Source organism: Pseudophryne corroboree, chromosome 5 (assembly GCF_028390025.1).
Source record: "Pseudophryne corroboree isolate aPseCor3 chromosome 5, aPseCor3.hap2, whole genome shotgun sequence".
Classification (NCBI taxonomy): domain Eukaryota; kingdom Metazoa; phylum Chordata; class Amphibia; order Anura; family Myobatrachidae; genus Pseudophryne; species Pseudophryne corroboree.
In genome coordinates, this window is record NC_086448.1 from 275,696,317 (window position 1) to 275,719,903 (window position 23,587).

Below are 23,587 nucleotides of genomic sequence, written 5' to 3' on the forward strand. Positions count from 1 at the left end.
CAATTACATACAGTGACTTAAAATAGAAGGTAAATATGGCCCTGCCTAAATCATCTCACAGTTATGCTCTGCAGCTATACTAATGGCGGCCAGTAGTTCTCAGAACAGGCCCACTAAACAATTTTTGTTACCTCCCGCTTCCTTATAATGTCCATAGACGAACTTAGGCTAAAACTGATTTCTATAATATTTGGCCTGCATAACAGTAATAGGTATCCAGTCATCTCATGGACATTAGAACAGCCCTACAAATATTATCAGGACCACAAGGAGTAACATATAGTAGAGATAAATAAATACAAGTAGACTGTCAGACATTGTAAGCACAGGAGAGGTGACTGATCTAATAAACTTATGGGCCCTATATACTGCGCGATATTAGTGAAAGATATGAACGATCTCGTTCATTAATGAACGAGATACCGCTCATATCTTTGAGTGTGGAGGCACCAGCGATGAACAATGCGCGGCCCCGCGCTCGTTCATCGATGGTGCCCCGTCGCCTGTGCATGCAGGCCAATATGGACGATCTCGTTCATATTTGCCTGCACTTCTATGGAGCCGGGTGACAGGGGGAGTGAAGAAACTTCACTTCCCCCGTCACTGCACCCCCTCCACCGGGTCGCCCGTATCCGCCGTCATGCAAGCTCGGCGGCGGATCGCTCAATGTGTAGGGCCCATTACAGTTTAATAAGAGAAAAGTACATAAGCAATCTACATGACTGCAGAAAACAAAAAAACATTTAGGTGGAGATTCAATTACTATACTGTACCTGCGGGTAAAATAGGAGGTAGCCTAGATTCCCGACATTTCCTGATCACCTTGTTAAAGCCCCGTTAACATAATGTGTTAATGGGTGTTAACAGGGGTTAACTGGTGTTAACAGAATCCATGAAAAAGGTCATGGATTTGTGCGTTAACACGATTGCAGCACCTGAGGGTATTTTTCAGGGATATTGAATGGGAAGGTTTGTTTCTAGGAAAAAATACTATGGAAAAATGGGATGTACTAAAATTCCTGCTAGCTAAAAATACTCTCACATTTATTCCTACAAGCAGCAAAAAAAGAAATAAAAATCATAAACCGATGTGGCTTAACAAAAAGATAAAGGAACTTATGGGCAAGAAAAGGTGAGCATTTAAAAAATACAAATCTGACAGGGAAGCGGAGCCATTTACGCACTATAAGGACTGTAACAAAATATGCAAAAAGGAAATAAAAGCGGCTAAAGTAGAAACTGAAAAACTAGTAGCAAAGGAAAGCAAAGCGAACCCCCAAAAAATCTTTAAATACATTAATAGCAAGAGATTAAAGAAGGAGAGTATAGGCCCTTTAAAAGACAAGTTGGGAGTCTTAAGCAAAAATGATAATGACATAGCGGACACACTAAATGAGTTTTTTTCAACAGTATTTACTAGAGAGGACCCAATTCAGGGACTAACACAATCTCAATAATGAGAATATCATACTGATAGGTACTTATTTAAGCGAGGAGGTAGTCTGTGAACGATTAAAACATTTAAAGATTAATAAGTCACCGGGTCCCGATGGAATTCACCCAAGGGTTCTAATGGAGCTTCACTCTGAACTTGCAAAACCGCTATTTTTGATTTTTAAGGATTCAGTAATATCAGGTATGGTTCCCAAAGACTGGCGTATAGCGGAAGTAGTGCCTATATTCAAAAAGGGAAGCAAAGCTGAACCAGGTAATTATAGACCAGTTAGTCTTACATTTGTAGTGGGGAAAGTATTGGAAGGTATTCTAAGAGATAGTATTCAGAAGTTCCTTGAAGTCAATAAGGTCATTAAAAGGAATCAACATGGATTTGTGACGGACAGATCCTGTCAAACCAAGTTACTTGGCTTTTATGAAACAGTAAGTGCAAACTTAGATCAGGGTAAAGAGGTGGATGTAATCTTTTTAGACTTTTTGAAAGCTTTCGACACTGTACCACACGAGACTTCTCTACAAGCAATAGGGCTAGGAAGCACAATATGCACTTTGATCAATGTTAATGATAATGGTTGGCAGCGCCGGAGCGACGGCAGGGGCCATGCTGCATTTGGCAGCATGCCTGTCACTAGCAATGTCCCAGGGCCAATGGAAGAAGTTGCTGACAACGTGCGGAAGCGCGCAACATTAGCAACATAGAGGGTACACACTGTGACAATGTGCCCAATCTGTTTGTCTGATCCGTGGATCGGACAAACATGTCATCCAGTGTGTACCCGGCGGTTACCGGTAATTTTTCAAACCCAGCCTGTAACATGGCAGAAGCTGATTGGCTGGTACTTTATCTCTATCCAAGGCTTAGTACATAGACCCCTAAGTCTAAGTCATTTACAAAAGTACAGGCAGGCAGCACAATTGTTATCGTATGATGCAATTTACCTATTTTGTGTGAATGTACCTATTTATGACATGAAGGTCAAGATGGTGGCAGGACAAAATCTGCATGTTCTGATTAGAACAGCTGGAAAGCTGAAGATGTGGTATGCTTGATGCAGCTAGGATGCAAGAAGATGCCTAGTTATGGATCCAAGTTAAAGATAAAAATTTTTTTGTCATTGTCGAATTCAAAATCAAGGGAGAGAAAGCACTTTTGGGGGTGCGGGGGGGAGGGGGTAGCTGGGAGCCACAGGGCATTCTGCCTTATTACTGCCTAGAAACTGCTTTCTGATTACAACGGATTGGAAGGAAACACCCACCACAGGAGTAGATGGTACATTTTTCTCACCCTCACATCCACACTCTCTTCTCTTATGGCAAAGGTTTCCTTAGTAAACCTTTCAGATGACGTCATGGTATAATATGGAAGTACTTACACGCAAGAGTTGCCTTTTAGCTCATAAATGATCCGCTTTCCTCTGCATGTTCCAGGCACCTACAGTACACTAGAGAAGTGGGTACTCTATACTTTCTGCCTTCTATTTTATACTTTGCGCAATATTCTTTATATTATATGGCTCCGGTATATGCTAGTGCTCACGTTTATACTTGGCATCTTGTGAGAAATGAACTATACTCTATTTTGCAGTCTGTAAAATGACTTTTGTTTGGAAAGCTTTTGTTGTGGCGATGGAAAGAGTAGCTCAAAACCAAACGTTGCATGGTTCAAGGTTTTAGATTTTAACAAACAGAATTTTGAGAAAGAGGGTTCATGTTTTGCCAGTTATTTGACTACTTCTGTTTGTAGTGAATGGTGTACTGGTTAGTATCATTTAATAGAACTGTATGATGACTGGCACAGACATCGACAATACAGAAAGTTCTATTGCATTTGATGTGAATATTGTTATACTTGGATGAAATACCCGTTCCACTTCCAGACCTTGGTTTGCAGCCAGTGACTGCAACAATCAGATAATTCTCCACACTCACATAATTCCTTCGGTTTGAACCACATGTGGGAAACTTTCCTCTCAAAATCAAGTCGAGGAACGTGAAAGTATTTCTGTACAGTCGTATTCCTCCTGCTGCCAAAAATCAGCTGACAACCTAATATAGTTTTTGCATACCAGAACATGACATGGCCAATGTATTCCATAATAGCGCCTTGCTTTATTACTGTACTGTCATTAAACAAGCTAGGGGGACAGGCCACAAACTCTGGGAGAAATTAAAGTACAGTAAAACAATCTGTATTCTGCATTAAAGTCTTTTTTGCTGCCGGTGTCCACTCACTTATCTGTACTTAAGCGAAAGTAATTCTGTCCAATCCAGATCATGCAGGTGTTAACACCACAAAGCTGGAGATAAACATGGAAGCTGCCTATTCATCAATAGTGTGGGAGAGCAGAAGATGGCAAATTAGAATACAACTTGTCTGTTTTCAGTTAACATTGTGGGTTCACTTGCCTTGTGGTTATATTCCTGTTGCAGATGTCTGGATTATCCCCAAAATATGTCCCTTTCCTTCAGGTTGTAAAATGACTAACCAGATATATCTGAATAAAACTGCACATAGCCTGGTCCCTAAGGTACCAAGTTGTTAATCATCCGTTATGTTGCACACACCATTGATTACAACTATCCATGTGTCACATATAACATCACAGAAAAAGAATCTCTGCAACCAGAGCATAAGGGAAGAACGAAGATAAAGCAGATGAGGAGCCAGGACCAAATAGAGGTGATTCTTTTCATGAGAGAGCGAAAACCAAGGCAAAAACACACAAAAGCAAAGATGATGCTCCCTAGCACATAAATCAGTGCAGACATCTCATAGTTCATCTGGCTACAGGAACATATTAAAATATGTATTATTTTTATATTGTACATTTCCTCAAAAGAAGCATTCCAAGTGAATACAAGTTCATTTCTCAATTCAGTCTGCTAAGCAATGAGCTGCATTCACCTTGGTCTTACATATAATCAGGTGCAAGTAGAAATATTTTCTTAGTGGTACGGAGTGCCGAAAAATGGGTGTGGCCATGTGTTGTGAGTGGGCGTGGCCACATGCTGCTAGTGGGAATGGCTACATGACGCTAGCGATGTGGCCACACGACACAGCCCCCCCCCCCCTTTTTTTTTTTTTATATATCTGGAGGCAAGGCTAAAAATATATATAATGCCTTCAGTATAATAGAAACATATAGTGATACCTCCAGTATAATAGAAATATATAGTAAGGCCCCCAATTTAATAACAATATATAGTAATGCCTCCATTATAACAGGAAAATACAGCCACTATCACACTCCCAGTAACCATGACAAAGTGGGAGGAGCCCTCATGCTGCCAAGCACCATGGTCTTGTTGCTTTGTGGCACATTAGAATTGTGGTAATGGCAAAGTGTGTGGCAGGTGGTACTGAGTACCCACTGCCAAATTCTTAAGGGTACTCCATACCTGAGCGTACCCCGCTTACTTGCACTGCTGCATATAATACTTTTGTTACCATTATAAATCAAATAACTCAGTGATGAATGATATGCTAGGTCTAATATTGCATAACACTGTATTGATGACAACAAATAACGTGGACAAAAAATAATATGACCTACTAATAACATATTAAAATGTATATGTAATAAAAGATTGGTTACGTTTTATAGTAAGTGGTGACCTAAGGGTGTGTACACACGGTGAGATATTTTCTTCCGATTCTGACTATATAGTCAAAATCGGAAGAAAAGTTAGTGCAGATCGCAAGGTGACAGTCACCTTGCGATCCCGATTCGATGCCGATGCGCGGTCCCGCGCGGTCGGCATCGAAAGAAAAAATAGACTGTGCAGGCAAGTCAATCCTTGCTAGATCGGTGTACTATCTAGTTCATATCGCAAGTGTTTCTAGTGGCTTGCGATATGAGCTTGCGATGCCGATCTGCGTCATCCAGCCACTCCCCGCCGGGACCATTTTCTTCACTGCGCGGAGGAAGAAGCAGCAGCAGCCAGCACGTGGAGCAGAAAAGTTTCGTTGGAAACGGTAAGTATCAGCAGCGGGGTTGGGGGGCAGCACTGGGGGGCAACGTATCTGCACTATGGGGCACCGTGGGGGAACATATCTGGCATTGTGGGGGGAACATATCTGGCACTGTGGGGGGCAGTACTGGGGGGCACCGTATCTGGCACTGCGGGGGAACGTCTCTGGCATTGTGAGGGGCAGTACTCGGGGGCACCGTAACTGGCACTGTGGGGGAACGTCTCGGGCACTGTGGGGGAATATATCTGGCATTGTGGGGGAACATATCTGGCACTGTGGGGGAACGTCTCTGGCACTGTGGGGGGCAGTACTGGGGGGCACCGTATCCGGCACTGTGGGGGAACGTCTCTGGCACTGTGGGGGGGGGCAGTACTGGGGGGCACCGTATCTGGCACTGTGGGGGAACGTCTCGGGCACTGTGGAGGAACATATCTGGCATTGTGGGGGAACATATCTGGCACTGTGAGGGAACGTCTCTGGCACTGTGGGGGGCAGTACTGGGGGGCACCGTATCTGGCACTGTGGGGGAACGTCTCTGGCACTGTGGGGGGCACCGTATCTGGCACTGTGGGGGAACGTCTCGGGCACTGTGGAGGAACATATCTGGCATTGTGGGGGAACATATCTGGCACTGTGAGGGAACGTCTCTGGCACTGTGGGGGGCAGTACTGGGGGGCACCGTATCTGGCACTGTGGGGGAACGTCTCTGGCACTGTGGGGGGCACCGTATCTGGCACTGTGGGGGAACGTCTCGGGCACTGTGGAGGAACATATCTGGCATTGTGGGGGAACATATCTGGCATTGTGGGGGAACCGTATCTGGCACTGTGGGGGAACCGTATCTGGCACTGTGGGGGAACCGTATCTGGCACTGTGGGGGAACCGTATCTGGCACTGTGGGGGGCAGTACTGGGGGGCACCGTAACTGGCACTGTGGGGGAACGTCTCGGGCACTCTGGGGGAATATACCTGGCATTGTGGGGGAATATACCTGGCATTGTGGGGGAACATATCTGGCACTGTGGGGGAACGTCTCTGGCACTGTGGGGGGCACCGTATCTGGCACTGTGGGGGAACGTCTCTGGCACTGTGGGGGACAGTACTGGGGCGCACCGTAACTGGCACTGTGGGGGAACGTCTCGGGCACTGTGGGGGAACATATCTGGTATTGTGGGGGAACATATCTGGCACTGTGGGGGAACGTCTCTGGCACTGTGGGGGGCAGTACTGGGGGGCACCGTATCTGGCACTGTGGGGGAACGTCTCTGGCACTGTGGGGGGCAGTACTGGGGGGCACCATATCTGGCACCGTGGGGAAACATATCTGGCTTTGTGGGGGAACGTCTCTGGCACTGTGGGGGGGGGGGGGAAGTACTAGGGGGGCACCGTATCTGCACTATGGGGCAACGTATCTGGCACTGTGGGGGAACATATCTGACACTGTGGGGCAATGTATCTGGCGCTGGGGGGGGCTGGGACAGTGTATCTAGCACTGTGGGCAATGACACTGGGAGGCAACGTATCTGGCACTGGAGAGCAACGTAAAAAGGGGGACTCTTGCCTGCCATAATGTGTAAAAATGGGGACACTTGCCTGCCATAATGTGTAAAAAGGGGACTCTTGGCTGCCGTAATGTATAAAAAGGGGACTCTTGGCTGCCGTAATGTGTAAAATGGGGACTCTGCCTGCTGTAATGTGATAAGGGGCTGTGTATCTGGCACTGGGGGCAATATGGTGCTGGGGGGGCAGTGTTTCTGTCACTGGGGGCAATGTATCTGGCAATGGGGAGCATTTGTGTACCTGGCAACAATGGGGGGCATTTGTGTACCTGGCACTATTGGGTCATATGTGTATCTGCCCCCCCCCCCCCCCCCATATGTGTATCACACCCCCATTTAATTGCCTTTCCCCCCTTGTGGCATTTGGCCACAGACTTTTTTTTTTTGGGGGGGGGGGGGGGGGGCAGCGCACCTTTGGCACGTGCACACAGTAGCACGAATACATTTTTTTTTTTTACTTGCGCCACTGGGAGTCACATGGGGACAGTGGAGGCTGCATAGAGACCCTGACACTGTACACCACCAATGTTTGGGGGGACGGGGACGACGCATTAAGGGATACGTTTTTGGAGTGGTGCTTATTTTAAGGTGATAATATATATATATAAATATATATATATATATATATATATATAAATAATAATTATTATTATTAATATTTTTTGGCTTCTTGTATGTGACGGTTGTATTTTGACGGTTAATTGTGGTATTTTATTTTCAAATAGCAATGTCAACAGACGAATACCGCCAATTCTGGTCAGGATTCATTGATCTATACCATCAGAACGAGTGCCTGTGGCGTGTCAGAAGCCCGGACTATGCCAACAGAACCAAGCGGAATCGGGCATATCAGCAGCTTATTGAGTACAGTAGAGGCAGGAACTCAGCGGCTGATGTGCCTTGGGTGAAGTAAAAAATTTCAAATTTCCGAACAGTGTTCGTGAAGGAACACAAGAAGGTGCAGGATTCACAGCGAACCGTAGCGGGGACTGATGAGGTCTATAAACCGACGCTGTGGTACTATGACTAAATTCAGTTCATTATAGAGCAAGAGGCGCGGGTAAAGTCACGGGACACTCTAGATCCAGAGTCTCCAGTTCTTGTCGAAGAGGAGGCCCAGGAGAGTCTGGATCTGGTAAGTACACACAAATTTGTTTCATATGCCACCCACCAATTTTGACATAGACCTAATTTTTGTTTTTCTTATATTGCAGGATGCTACCCCGGAGCTGGAGGTGGAGCCTACCACAGGCCAAGGGGCAGAAGTGGAGGAGCCGGTGGCAACCCCACAGGCGCGCCCAGGAAGACCGAGGCGCACGGCAAGGAGGACCGCTTCTGCTCCCTATAGCAACCCCTCTGTCTCCCAGCAGTTTTTTCAACGCGCTGAGGAGGTTTTGCATAGGCCCCCGGATGCCGAACAACAATTTGGTAATTTATTGCATCGGAGATGCGCCTGATGACGGATGAACAAAAATTCATCCTCCAACGGTTAGTCTCTGAGGCTACCTCACGCGGCAGGCGCCAAACACTGGTGCCGGCGTGTGAGATAGTGCCAACTGACCCTTGGTATCACCCAAATTTGGCCCGTCCCCCCTTCCCAAACAACCCCCCCATGGAGCATGCGCCGGTAAACCCCCCTCCGCAACCGTATTTTTTTCAGTTGGGAGCCACACAGCCCAGCCCCTCCCCCCAATCTAGCACCTCGTCCAGTGGCATGTACTCTGACATGCCGAGTACACAGTCCTCTGTGCTGGGCGACCCACGCTTTTTTAATTTATAATTAGTTTTTTTGTACCCGGTTTTTTAGTTTTGTTTGAAAAATCTGCTGGTGACCTTATCATACGCTCTTGCTCAAAGTGAACTGTATTGAGGTCATTAGTACTGCAGCGTCGGTTTTGTGACCTCACTGTCCCGGACTACGGATCGTTGTGATGACTGCACTTCTCGTGTTCCTTCAAGACTGTTTGGAAATTTGCTGATGTTCATTACCCAAGGCAAAATTGCACTGTTTGCCTCTACTGTACTCGGATATGCCCGATTCCTGTTCTGTTGGCATAGTCCCTGTCCAAAGGCACTCGTTCTCATGGCACAGCTTATGAATCCTGGCCAGAGAAGGCGTTGGCGTTTAATATTTTTATAAAGTTTTTGCAAAAACAAACTGTGTGGTGTATTTTTTTTAAAATGTAAAGGGGCTTATATTGTGTTATCGGCAGGTAGTAAAAACGCCCTATAGCATTTTTAGGTGGGGGGGTGGTGGTTTTTTTTTTTTTTGGGGGGGGGGGGGGGGGTGTATGGGAGCTGAGTGTTGCTGTGATGGAGGTGTGCCGAAAACCACAAATTTTTTATGGGTTTTTTTTGGGTTATGTTTTATTAGAGGCTAATTCAGACCTGATCGTAGCCCTGCATAATTTTGCAGGTCTACGATCAGGCACACCGACATGCAGGGGGACGCCCAGCACAGGGCTAGTCTGCCCCGCATGTCAGGCCCACAGAAGTGCAAAAGCATCATACAGCTGCGATGCTTTTGCTGACCGGGAGCTACTCGTCGTTGGCCGGGTCACAGCGGCTCCGTGTGACGCCACGCTGCTGCTGCGGCTTGCCCCCCCGCACAGTCTGGCCACGCCTGCGTTGGCCGGACCACGCCCACAAAATGGCAGCCGAACGCCGCCGTGCCGCCCCCTCCCGCCTCAGCCTGTCAATCAGGCAGAGCGATCGCAAGGCCACGACAGCTGTCCGCTGTCAGCTATTCGGCGCACTTCTGACCTGATCGCTGCGATGAACTGCAGCAAGCAATCAGGTCAGAATGACCCCCTTACTCAGAAGCATACACAGACCAGTAAGACCCGTGCATGCTTCTGTGTAAAAATGTTAAGAAAGTGTTAAAAATTAATAAAAATGATATGCAGGTCCCCCCAAAAAACATAACCAGCCTCGGGCTCTTTGAGCCGGTCCTGGTTGCAAAAATATGAGGGAAAAATGGAGTAGGGGTCCCCCATATTTAAGCAGCCAGCACCGGGCTCTTGGACCGGTCCTGGTTCCAAAAATATGGGGGACAAAGAGTAGGGGTCCCCCATATTTTTGAAACCAGCATCGGGCTCCACTAGCCAGGGAGGTGATGCCGCAGCCGGGGGACTTTTATACAGGTCCCTGCGGCCGCAGCATCACACACTCCAACTAGTCACCCCTGGCCGGGGTTCTCTGGGGGGTTGGGGACCCCTTAAATAAAGGGCCCTCCCACCTCCAGGCACCCAAGGGCCAGGGGTGAAGCCCGAGGCTGTCCCCAGCACCCCTGGGCGGTGGGTGCCGGGCTGATAGTCAAAATTGTGTCAGAAAAGAATATTGTCTTTTGCTGTGGAACTACAAGTCCCAGCAAGCCTCCCCCACATGCTGGTACTTGGAGAACTACAAGTACCAGCATGCAGAGAATTAAAAGGCCTGCTGGTACCTATAGTTCCACACACCGACACACTCGCACATACTTACCTAGTGTCGCACATACTTACCTAGTGTCCCACGTAGCCACTCGGTCCTCTTGTCCATGTAGAATCCATGGGTTCCCTGAAAAAAAATCTAACAAAAATCAGCCACAGAGCAGAAATACACTGCTTTAAAAATGGCTGACAGTCGAAAAAGACACTCCCCCCAACCCTGTAATGTCGTCCCACTATTATAATGAGATAGTCAAAATCTCACATGTCAAAATCTCACATCAGCCAAAATCGTAAGCACACATAGTCCATATCTCAAGAAAAGTTAGTCAAAATCTGTGCTATCTGGGCTCCAGGGAGTTCAAGGGAAATCTCAAGTGAAAATCGTACATAGCCAGAATCTCACCGTGTGTACACACCCTTAGGGTGTGTACACACAGTGAGATCCCTGCTATGTTTGATTTTGACTATGCGATTTCCCTTGAACTCCCCCAGAGCCCAGATAGCACAGATTGTACAGATTTTGACTATCTGTGTTGAGATCTTGTCTACGTACGATTTTGACTATACTTTGTACTAGATTGTACACTAGATAATCAAGATTGACTTGCCTGCACAGTCTATCTAGCCTTACGATACCGACCCCACGGGAACGCGCATCGGGATCGAATCTGTATTGCAAGCTGCCTAGCACCATGAGATATGCACTAACTTTTCATAAGATTTTGACTATATAGTCAAAATCTCACAGATTTATCTCACCGTGTGTGCACACCCTTACACTGACAAGCTAGATCTGTTGGCACAGGAATATATTTTGAAAATATTCAAATTAACGGAGTGGTATTTACACAGAGTTGTTTATTATAGGTTTGTGTTCGGTCAAATGCCTCTTAACTACATTGTTACCGTACTGCACCTTTCAGTTGCTGAACCCTACAGAGATTTTTGCATGTGTCATGTTTAGGGGTATATTCAATTGAAGTCGGATCCATTCCGACATTCATTTGTCGGAATGGATCCAACCTGGGCTATTCAATGACATCTCAATTCGACTTTTAAAAAAGTCGAATTGAGATGCGGGAGGGGAGACGGGGGAGAGCCGCGGGCAGATGGGGGTGAGCAGCACTACAGCAGCGGCTATATAGCTATATATAGATGTAACATCCTCCAGCGATGCTCACCCCGTCCCTGCCTCGGCTCTCCCCATTTCACTTCGACTTTTAAAGTCGAACTGAGATGATTGAAAAGGGGGCCAAAATCTGTCGGTTTTGGACCCGTTTTCGACACGTGGATCGGCAGCTATTCCACCGATCCATGTGCTTTTCGACTTGTCGAAAAATTTGGAGTTATATTGAATAGGTCGGCACCCCTTCCGACCTAAAAAAGTCGAAAACTGCCGTCTTTTCGACAGACGGCAGCTTTCGACTTCAATTGAATATACCCCTTAATATTTTCACTCCCATTTCCCTACCTCCTTTTTCTCCTATGTTGACTGTCCCGTTGTCTTAATCCCTCCCAAAAAAAGAAAGAACATGCCATTATATATGTCATTGGGATCCGGTTCGGATCCCGGCAGTCGAAATATCGGCGCCGGAAACCCGACACTGCTCGGAATGCCGGCGCCGGCATCCCGAAAGGAATCACAATCCCGGTGGGCATCCCGTCAGCTGGTATCCAGAACGAGTGACTGCCGGGCAGCCGGAGAGGTATGCCGCGCTGGGGGTTTAGGTTTAGGCTGCAGGGAGGGTTAAGGTTAGGCTGCAGGGAGGGAGGGTTAGGTTTAGGCTGCTGGAAGAGGGGTTAGGTTTAGGCACCCCCCGGGGAGGGTTAGGGTGAGGTTTCGGTTGAGGGAAGGGTCAGGTTTAGGCACCACCAAGAAGGGTATAGGCTGCAGGAGGGGTTAAGTTTAGGCTGTGGGAAGAGGGGGCTAGGGTTAGGGGAGCATTGATGAGAAAATAAGAATTTACTCACCGGTAATTCTTTTTCTCGTAGTCCGTAGTGGATGCTGGGAACTCCGTAAGGACCATGGGGAATAGCGGGCTCCGAAGGAGGCTGGGCACTCTAGAAAGATTTATGACTACCTGGTGTGCACTGGCTCCTCCCACTATGACCCTCCTCCAAGCCTCAGTTAGGACACCGTGCCCGGACGAGCTGACATAATAAGGAAGGATTTTGAATCCCGGGTAAGACTCATACCAGCCACACCCATCACACCGTACAACTCGTGATACTATATCCAGTTTTACAGCATGAAAACAACAGAGCCTCTCAACAGATGGCTCAACAATAACCCTTTAGGTAACAATAACTATTTACAAGTATTGCAGGCAATCCGCACTTGGGATGGGCGCCCAGCATCCACTACGGACTACGAGAAAAAGAATTACCGGTGAGTAAATTCTTATTTTCTCTGACGTCCTAGTGGATGCTGGGAACTCCGTAAGGACCATGGGGATTATACCAAAGCTCCCAAACGGACGGGAGAGTGCGGGTGACTCTGCAGCACCGAATGAGAGAACTCCAGGTCCTCCTCAGCCAGGGTATCAAATTTGTAAAATTTTGCAAACGTGTTTGCCCCTGACCAAGTAGCAGCTCGGCAAAGTTGTAAAGCCGAGGCCCCTCGGGCAGCCGCCCAAGATGAGCCCACCTTCCTCGTGGAATGGGCATTTACAGATTTTGGCTGTGGCAGGCCTGCCACAGAATGAGCAAGCTGAATTGTACTACAAATCCAGCGAGCAATAGTCTGCTTAGAAGCAGGAGCACCCAGCTTGTTGGGTGCATATAGGATAAACAGCGAGTCAGATTTTCTGACTCCAGCCGTCCTGGAAACATATATTTTCAGGGCCCTGACAACGTCTAGCAACTTGGAGTCCTCAAAATCCCTAGTAGCCGCAGGCACCACAATAGGCTGGTTCAGGTGAAACGCTGACACCACCTTAGGGAGAAACTGGGGACGAGTCCTCAATTCTGCCCTATCCATATGGAAAATCAGATAAGGGCTTTAACATGATAAAGCCGCCAATTCTGACACTCGCCTGGCCGAAGCCAAGGCCAATAACATGACCACTTTCCACGTGAGATATTTCAGATCCACGGTTTTTAGTGGCTCAAACCAATGTGATTTTAAGAAACTCAACACCACGTTGAGATCCCAAGGTGCCACAGGAGGCACAAACGGGGGCTGAATATGCAGCACACCTTTCACAAATGTCTGAACTTCAGGTACTGAAGCTAGTTCTTTTTGAAAGAAAATCGACAGAGCCGAGATCTGTAATTTAATGGAGCCTAGTTTTAGGCCCATATTCACTCCTGCTTGCAGGAAATGCAGAAATCGACCTAGTTGAAATTCCTCTGTTGGGGCCTTTCCGGCCTCGCACCAAGCAACATATTTCCGCCATACGCGGTGGTAATGCTTTGCAGTTACATCTTTCCTGGCTTTAATTAGCGTAGGAATGACTTCCTCTGGAATGCCCTTTTCCTTCAGGATCCGGCGTTCAACCGCCATGCCGTCAAACGCAGCCGCGGTAAGTCTTGGAACAGACAGGGCCCCTGCTGCAGCAGGTCCTGTCTGAGTGGCAGAGGCCATGGGTCCTCTGAGATCATCTCTTGAAGTTCCGGGTACCACGCTCGTCTCGGCCAATCCGGAACCACGAGAATTGTGTTTACTCCTCGCTTTCTTATTATTCTCAATACCTTTGGTATGAGAGGCAGAGGAGGGAACACATAAACCGACTGGTACACCCACGGTGTCACTAGAGCGTCCACAGCTATCGCCTGAGGGTCCCTTGACCTGGCGCAATATCTTTTTAACTTTTTGTTGAGGCGGGACGCCATCATGTCCACCTGTGGTTTTTCCCAACGGTTTACCAGCATCTGGAAGACTTCTGGATGAAGTCCCCACTCTCCCGGGTGGAGGTCGTGTCTGCTGAGGAAGTCTGCTTCCCAGTTGTCCACTCCCGGAATGAACACTGCTGACAGTGCTAGTACATGATTCTCCGCCCATCGGAGAATTCTTGTGGCTTCTGCCATTGCCATCCTGCTTCTTGTGCCGCCCTGTCGATTTACATGGGCGACTGCCGTGATGTTGTCTGACTGGATCAGCACCGGCTGGTGTAGGAGCAGGGATTTTGCTTGACTTAGGGCATTGTAAATGGCCCTTAGTTCCAGAATATTTATGTGAAGGGATGTCTCCTGACTCGACCATAGTCCTTGGAAGTTTCTTCCCCGTGTGACTGCCCCCAGCCTCGAAGGCTGGCATCCGTGGTCACCAGGACCCAGTCCTGTATGCCGAACCTGCGGCCCTCTAGAAGATGGGCACTCTGCAGCCACCACAGTAGAGACACCCTGGTTCTTGGAGACAGGGTTATTAAGCGATGCATCTGAAGATGCGATCCGGACCATTTGTCCAACAGGTCCCACTGAAAAATTCTGGCATGGAACCTGCCGAAGGGAATTGCTTCGTAAGAAGCTACCATCTTTCCCAGGACCCGCGTGCAATGATGCACCGATACCTGTTTTGGTTTCAGGAGGTCTCTGACTAGAGATGACAACTCCCTGGCTTTCTCCTCCGGGAGAAACACTTTTTTCTGGACTGTATCCAGAATCATACCCAGGAACAGTAGACGTGTCGTCGGAACCAGCTGTGACTTTGGGATATTCAGAATCCAGCCGTGCTGGTGCAGCACTTCCTGAGATAGTGCTACTCCCACCAACAACTGTTCCTTGGACCTCGCCTTTATTAGGAGATCGTCCAAGTACGGGATAATTAAAACTCCCTTTTTTCGAAGGAGTATCATCATTTCCGCCATAACCTTGGTAAATACCCTCGGTGCCGTGGACAGTCCAAACGGCAGCGTCTGGAATTGGCAATGGCAATCCTGTACCACAAATCTGAGGTACTCCTGGTGAGGATGGTAAATGGGGACATGCAAGTAAGCATCCTTGATGTCCAGGGATACCATGTAATCCCCCTCGTCCAGGCTTGCAATAACCGCCCTGAGCGATTCCATCTTGAACTTGAATTTTTTTATGAATGTGTTCAAGGATTTCAAATTTAGAATGGGTCTCACCGAACCGTCCGGTTTCGGCACCACAAATAGTGTGGAATAGTAACCCCGGCCTTGTTGAAGTAGGGGTACCTTGATTATCACCTGCTGGGAATACAGCTTGTGAATTGCCGCTAGCACCGCCTCCCTGTCTGAGGGAGCAATCGGCAAGGCAGATTTTAGGAACCGGTGGGGTGGAGACGCCTCGAATTCCAGTTTGTACCCTTGAGATACTATTTGAAGGATCCAGGGATCCACCTGTGAGCGAGCCCACTGATCGCTGAAACTCTTGAGGCGGCCCCCCACCGTACCTGGCTCCGCCTGTGGAGCCCCACCGTCATGCGGCGGACTTGGAAGAAGAAGCGGGGGAGGACTTTTGCTCCTGGGAACCAGCTGTTTGTTGCAGCCTTTTTCCCCTACCTCTGCCTCTGGACAGAAAAGACCCGCCTTTTCCACGCTTGTTTTTCTGGATCCGAAAGGACTGAACCTGATAAAACGGCGCCTTTTTAGGCTGTGAGGGGACATGGGGTAAAAATGCTGACTTCCCAGACGTTGCTGTGGAAACTAGGTCCGAGAGACCATCCCCAAATAATTCCTCACCCTTATAAGGCAAAACGTCCATGTGCCTTTTAGAATCTGCATCTCCTGTCCACTGGCGAGTCCATAAGCCTCTCCTAGCAGAAATGGACAATGCACTTACTTTTGATGCCAGCCGTCAGATTTCCCTCTGTGCATCTCTCATATATAAGACTGAGTCTTTGATATGGTCTATGGTTAACAGGATCGTGTCTCTGTCTAGTGTGTCAATATTTTCAGACAGTGTATCTGACCACGCAGCGGCAGCACTGCACATCCAAGCTGACGCAATAGCTGGCCTAAGTATAATGCCTGAGTGTGTGTATACAGACTTCAGGATCGCCTCCTGCTTTCTATCAGCAGGTTCCTTGAGGGCGGCCGTATCCGGAGACGGTAGTGCCACCTTTTTAGACAAACGTGTGAGCGCTTTATCCACCCTAGGGGGTGTTTCCCAACGTGACCTATCCTCTGGCGGGAAAGGGAACGCCATTAGTACCTTCTTAGGAATTACCAATTTTTTATCAGGGAAAGCCCACGCTTCTTCACACACTTCATTTAATTCATCTGATGGGGGAAAAACTACGGGTAGTTTTTTCTCCCCAAACATAATACCCTTTTTAGTGGTACCTATATTTATATCAGAAATGTGTAACACCTCTTTCATTGCCTCAATCATGCAGTGAATGGCCTTAGTGGGCATCAGGTTAGACTCATCGTCGTCGACACTGGTGTCAGTATCAGTGTCGACATCTGCGTCTGCGGTCTGAGGTAGCGGGCGTTTCAGAGCCCCTGATGACCTTTGAGACTCCTGGACAGGCACAAGCTGAGAAGTCGGCTGTCCCACATTTGGCATGTCGTCAAATTTCTTATGTAAAGAGTCTATACGTGCACTCATTTCTTTCCATAAGCTCATCCACTCAGGTGTCTGCCCCGCAGGGGGTGACATCCCTCCTAAAGGCATCTGCTCCGTCTCCACATCATTATCCTCATCAAACATGTCGACACAGCCGTACCGACACACCGCACACACACAGGGAATGCTCTATCAGAGGACAGGACCCACAAAAGCCCTTTGGGGGGACAGAGTGAGAGTATGCCAGCACACACCAGAGCGCTATATAATACAGGGACTAACTGAGTTATGTCCCCTATAGCTGCTTTTTCTATATAACTGTATACTGCGCCTTAAATTTAGTGCCCCCCCTCTCTTTTTTACCCTTTTCTGTAGTGTAGACTGCAGGGGAGAGCCAGGGAGCTTCCTTCCAGCGGAGCTGTGAGGAAGAAATGGCGCCAGTGTGCTGAGGGAGATAGCTCCGCCCCTTTTCCGCGGACTATTCTCCCGCTTTTTTCTATATTCTGGCAGGGGTATTTTCCACATATATAGCCTCTGGGGCTATATATTGTGGTATTTTTGCCAGCCAAGGTGTTATTATTGCTTCTCAGGGCGCCCCCCCCCAGCGCCCTGCACCCTCAGTGACCGGAGTGTGAAGTGTGTGTGAGGAGCAATGGCGCACAGCTGCAGTGCTGTGCGCTACCTTGGTGAAGACTGATGTCTTCTGCCGCCGATTTTCCGGACCTCTTCTTGCTTCTGGCTCTGTAAGGGGGATGGCGGCGCGGCTCCGGGACCGAACACCAAGGACTGGGCCTGCGGTCGATCCCTCTGGAGCTAATGGTGTCCAGTAGCCTAAGAAGCCCAAGCTGGCTGCAAGCAGGCAGGTTCGCTTCTTCTCCCCTTAGTCCCTCGCTGCAGTGAGCCTGTTGCCAGCAGGTCTCACTGAACATAAAAAAACCTACTTTCTATACTTTCTCTCTAAAGGCTCAGGAGAGCCCCTAGTGTGCATCCAACCTCGGCCGGGCACGAAATCTAACTGAGGCTTGGAGGAGGGTCATAGTGGGAGGAGCCAGTGCACACCAGGTAGTCATAAATCTTTCTAGAGTGCCCAGCCTCCTTCGGAGCCCGCTATTCCCCATGGTCCTTACGGAGTTCCCAGCATCCACTAGGACGTCAGAGAAATAAGGATACTTACCTTGCCACTGTCGGGATCCCAACCTTCGGCATACCGCAGTCGGTATTCTGACCGCCGACATCCAGACCAGTGGCACTTTAATCTCAACCCATGTCATTTCCTGCTCTTTATTGTACTTTTAATTTGACAAATGTATCTCTAATCTCTTTTGATCGACCATGTGTTATTGCTACTAATGTTCAGATACTCTTAATGTGTCTTGGTCTTCTGTTTGCTGGACCCCATTTTTTGTGGGAGTAGTTTCTTTTTCATTATGTTCTCTGTGATCTCTCATTTCTGTGTTATTTTGTGAATATTCAATAAAACAGATTTTGCAACATATATTTTATATATATATATATATATATATATATATATATATATATATATATACACACACACACACACACACACACACACACACACACGTAAATATTGGAATACATATATATGTGAAGTCAAAGGTCACTTTGTCGACAGTGACTACATTAACAGTAGCATGCAGGCGGCACTATGCAGTCATGGAAAAATGCTACTTGGAGCATATTTATCATGAAGGTATTATATAACTTTAAACAGGTGTGATACTCTTTACCTGCTTTTGGGATGCCAGAGGTCAGAAGACCGATCGCGGCATCCTGATGGAGAGAATCCCAACAGGGGGTAGGTAAGTATACTTACCCTACCCCAATAACCCCCTAGACCTAGCCCTCCCTTCCCGCAGTCTAAACCTAACCGGCCCCTCCTCCTGCAGCCTACCCTAACCTTCCCCGTTGGTGCCTAAACCTAACCCACCCCTCCCCGCAGCTTTAACCTAACTCTGCCTCCCAAGCAGCCTAACCCTAACTGGGGGTGCCTAACTCCCCTCCCCCCTCCCCGCAGTCCAACCATCCCTTCCCTGCAGCCTAATGTTAACCGTCCTCAGAGGCGTCTAAACTTAACCTAACCCTCGCAGGCTAACACTACAGTGAGGCGCATATTTACGATCGGGATGCCGGGTGTCAGGATTCTGGTGTCAGCATTTTGGCTGATGTCAGTGTTCCGGCACCAGCATTTGGCCATGTGATGGGATATTGGCGTCGGGATTCTGACTGCTGGCATCCTGACCGCATCCCCTGTAAACATGTGATTTCGTTACAGTTATAGTAGGCGAGTGGTAAATATGCTGTAAGTAGCATTTTTCTGTATCGGGATACTGCGGTCTGCATTCTGCAGATAATGTAGATACTGTCAACAAAGTAAACTTTGACTTTTTAACTGCATCCTGTGCTTACCAAGACTAAACATGTAAAAGCATGAAAGGGTCAGACACTACACCTGGCATGCTATCGCGCTTAGAAAGTGTTCCCTTTAAATGGCCACTAAACCTAATCAACACACAGTAATATTCACTAATGTGTACATAACTGTTGGCCTAAGTAAAAGCAAGATATTGTTGTCTATTATTAGCCATTTCAGACAACCAATAGGATACTTGAACTGAGTTTAGAAAAATAAAGTAGGAAGTCCGCTGTGGTTACAAAAATATATCCCCCTAGAGTAAAGCTTAATGAATATAGGTGTATTTCAGATAACATTTTCACATTTTCACAAATACAGCTCCTTATATTAGATCATTTCCATTTTAGACATACAGGTTGAGTCTTCCATATCCAAATTGTAAAAATACGGAATATTGCGAAATACAGATTTTTTTTTAGCATGACTGAAATAATGACACCTTTGATTTCGGATTGTTCAAGGTAAACAAACTTTGTTTAATGCACAAAATTATTAAATAAATATTGTATAAAATGATCTTCAGGTTCAGGCTGTGGCAGTGCAGGGGGGGGCAGATGTGACATGTACAGAGAGATATATATTTGGGTGGGGTGTGTTCAAACTGAGTCTAAAGTGCAGTGTAGAAATTAAGCAGCCAGTATTTACCATGCACAGAAACAATATAACCCACGGTACCCACCCAAATCTAAATCTCTCTGCACATGTTACATCTGCCCCACCTGCAGTGCAACATACTGTGGTTTTGCCCAATTGCTTACTTTTTTGGTTTGTTACAAACCTGAATAACCCCCTCTGTGTTTAGACTTCGGTCCCATCCCCAAGATATCTCATTATAGTATGCAATTACTCCAAAATATGGAAAAAACTAAACAAATATCCAAAATCCTTCTGCCCCAAGCATTTTGTATATGGGAGACTCAACCTGTAATACAGTGTAGTTTAAATTCAGTCATCTTGTGAGAAGACTCCATATACTGTATACTTCTGAATGTATCTAAATGACTTAAATCATCATATAGTGTAGGATCATTGGGGCTAATTCAGACCTGTTCGCTCGCTAGGTTTTTTTTGCAGTCCTGCGCTCGCATAGTTGCTGCCCACAGAGGAGTGTATTTCTGCTGTGCAAGTGTGCGATTGCATGTGTAGCAGAGCTGTACAAACAGATCTTGTGCAGTCTCATTGCAGCCCAGGACTTACTCAGCCGCTGCAATCACTTCAGTCTGTCCGACACCGGAATTGACGTCAGACACCGCCCTGCAAACGCTTGGGAACGCCTGCATTTTTCCCAAACACTCCCAGAAAATGGTCAGTTGACACCCACAAACGCCTTCTTCCTGTCAATCTCTTTGCGATCACCCGTGCGAATGGATCCTTTGCACAAACCCATCGCTGAGCGGCGATCCGCTTTGTACCCGTGCGACGTACCTGCGCATTGCGGTGCATACGCAGTATAGACCTGATCGCCCGCTGTACGAAAACGCAGCCTAGCGATCAGGTCTGAATTAGGCCCATTGTCTCTATAATTCTACAAACAGTTCAAATCACAATTTTCTAAGGAAATCAGCAAATTACATTCATTCTACATATGAAAGACAATACAAACATACGTATATCCATTAATTTTCTAAAATAAAAAGGCAAACACTGCTGTGTTTCTGACATAAATACAAATTGTTAAAATGACTAATTAATTCACCACCCACTCATTCTGGTTGTATAGGGGAAGTGACATTAAATTAACAATTTTTGCATGTACAAACTGGAAACAAACCAGAGATAAAAAATTACAATCACACGAATCCTATTAAAATAATAAATATAAATGGGGGAATTCAATTTTACACATTGCCACGATGTTCGTCTGCACACATATCGGGAACTGGCCGATTCGGGAGAGATGTGTGCTGAGCGTGCGGGGGGGGGGGGTGAAATGAGTGACCCGCTAGATTGGCCTATCTACCACCAGCGATAGCGATGCGCGGGGCTGTCGCTGTAGGGGGTACACACGGTGCGATCAGTCTTAAAATCTAAGCAATCTGGTCAGATTGCTTAGATTTTAAGCAGCGATCGCTCCGTGAGTACCCCACTTTACGGTGATGCCAACATTGCAAGTTTTCCCTCAAAACTGTATGGGGTGCGAGAGTAAACTTGTGATGCCGGAGAGCTCAATGTGCCGTACTGTTATGGCACATCACACTGATGGTGGTAAACTGAATTCCCCCAAATATTTTAAATAGAAAATTAAATTACCTGTACAACTTCTGTGCCCTCAATTATCTTGCTGAAATACGATACAGGTGGAACATTGTTCGTGCTCCCTGCAATTATATATGATCTCTTTGGACAGGCCAGATTCCAAAATCTGAGAAATAAAAAAGTACATCAAATACATAAAAGCATAAGGGGATGCCAGCAGATCTAAAATATGACAACTTATTTATGTGCCAAAATGTATCAATGCTTGAGCCACAACACCTGGTACAGGCTGTGAACTTAAAACGGTGACCACTCAATTCTGAAGGGTGGACACTTTGCACCTCTTCTTGTGTCTCCTGGGTGTGCCCCATTATTTTCCCATGTTTCTCTGCAGTCAGAGACTTTGACTGTATGTATTGCTTTTCGGATACATTTATAATGGAGATAATTATTGTTCTGCTTGTAACGACTGGAATATTCGTATTTTATCTATGTCCTTTTGTTGTACCTTGTGCATTGCTTCAATAAAAAGTTTATACAAAAAAAAAAAAACCTCTTGTTTTCTTCAGTACATCTAGTAAAAAAAACTGGGAAGTTTTTGGTTTACATTTCTAGTTAGAGTTGAGCTAGGACATTCCTCCTTCTCATCTTTAAATGTATCTGCACATCTTAAAATTGCCATCCTTACAGTGCAGCATGATTTGCCAAGGTGCAAAGCTGGATTTACTCCTAACTGTATTGGAGGCCAGTCACTATTTCTTTCTTCAGATACTCCACGGTCACATTTCACAACCAATTGTTACATTACTCTTTTTGAAATACTCAAATAGCTGCAGATTGAACATTTCTTTATTATGGTGATTTAAATATGAATACGCTTATGAAACACATATGAAAAGATTTCCTCTTAAAGAATGTGCATAATGGAATTGCTAATCAGTAGGACTAATCAACGGTATTACTTAATGGGATACTTAGGACTTAAATATTCCCCTTCTGAGGAAGGAATTTATACTGACTGATGAAGAAATGCGTCAGTTACTTGGGATTTTTTATTTGGATAACCTATCTACATTTCCTTCCAGAGGAACAAAACAACATTAATCTGAAATGACTCTAGATACAGGATCCAACAACTGTGAGCATAATCGGATTTGTAGATATCACCAATCCTTTGGGACTATGTTTTCTGCACTGTACAACTTCTCACTGAATAAAAGCCTGCGGTAGGGAGTGTAGACTTTTTACAGAACACTGCTAATGTTGTGTTACCTTCATTCCTGACTTGGTGCTGCTTTGTGTGTATGCTGATCCGCATGTTAAATAGCACAACATATGCCGTTTTTATTGCATTTGTATGCTTTTCTTGCTCCACTTAACTGACCATTCTTTTTTCCCAGAAATATACAGTATATCCTATATCCCCCAGCCCCCCAAAATGGTGGGTCATCATACACCCTCCCTCCCTCCTCCAAGAGCCAAAATATGTCCACCTCACCTTATTGTGAGCGCAACGGAGCATGGATTACAGGGGGGACTGATCGTCCACCCTGTGAACTTAGAGTTCTGGCGCATGGGCCCCAGAATGGGAACTCACACAACATTCTGAGGCACAGTTTTGGGAATGATGTCGGCTGTCACAGACCGCAACATCACTCCCAAGGGGCCCAAGCAGGAGAATGATGTCTGTTCTGCACTTGTGGAAAATGGAATTCCTCTGTACAGATGGGGGACACAGCGGGGCAGCACCAATGTATGGAATACGACATGGCCAGGTAACGCACTCCTGGCTGAGGTCATATCTCATACGTTCGTGCCAATTAAGTGGTTAAGAGGGAGACGTGATTTCCCATATTAAATGTGTACCTCAGGTTGGACAAAAGAAAATGAGAACAGGCAGCAGCATGGGTTCCCCACAGGGTAGAAGAGGTACTGAGCACTGGGGGTGCTACCCTGTAGTTGGGTTGACAGGACTGCTCCTTTTCTGGAGTTCTCTTCTTATGGTGAAGATCTACTTTGATGCAGAAGGATTACAATCATCTGAGGTCGATGTGGCAGTTCCCTG

At 46.7% G+C, this 23,587-nt stretch overlaps 1 protein-coding gene across 3 annotated transcripts in view; it reads right to left on the reverse strand.

Annotated features, from left to right (window-relative positions):
• PIK3R4 (phosphoinositide-3-kinase regulatory subunit 4) overlaps positions 1-23,587 on the reverse strand; it is a 163,216-nt gene that overhangs the window by 1,423 nt on the left and 138,206 nt on the right. For all 3 annotated transcript variants that reach the window (XM_063922356.1, XM_063922354.1, XM_063922355.1), the window contains exon 19: positions 21,577-21,688. In XM_063922356.1, the coding sequence (XP_063778426.1) occupies positions 21,577-21,688 (112 nt within the window). The remainder of the gene's footprint in view (positions 1-21,576; positions 21,689-23,587) is intronic.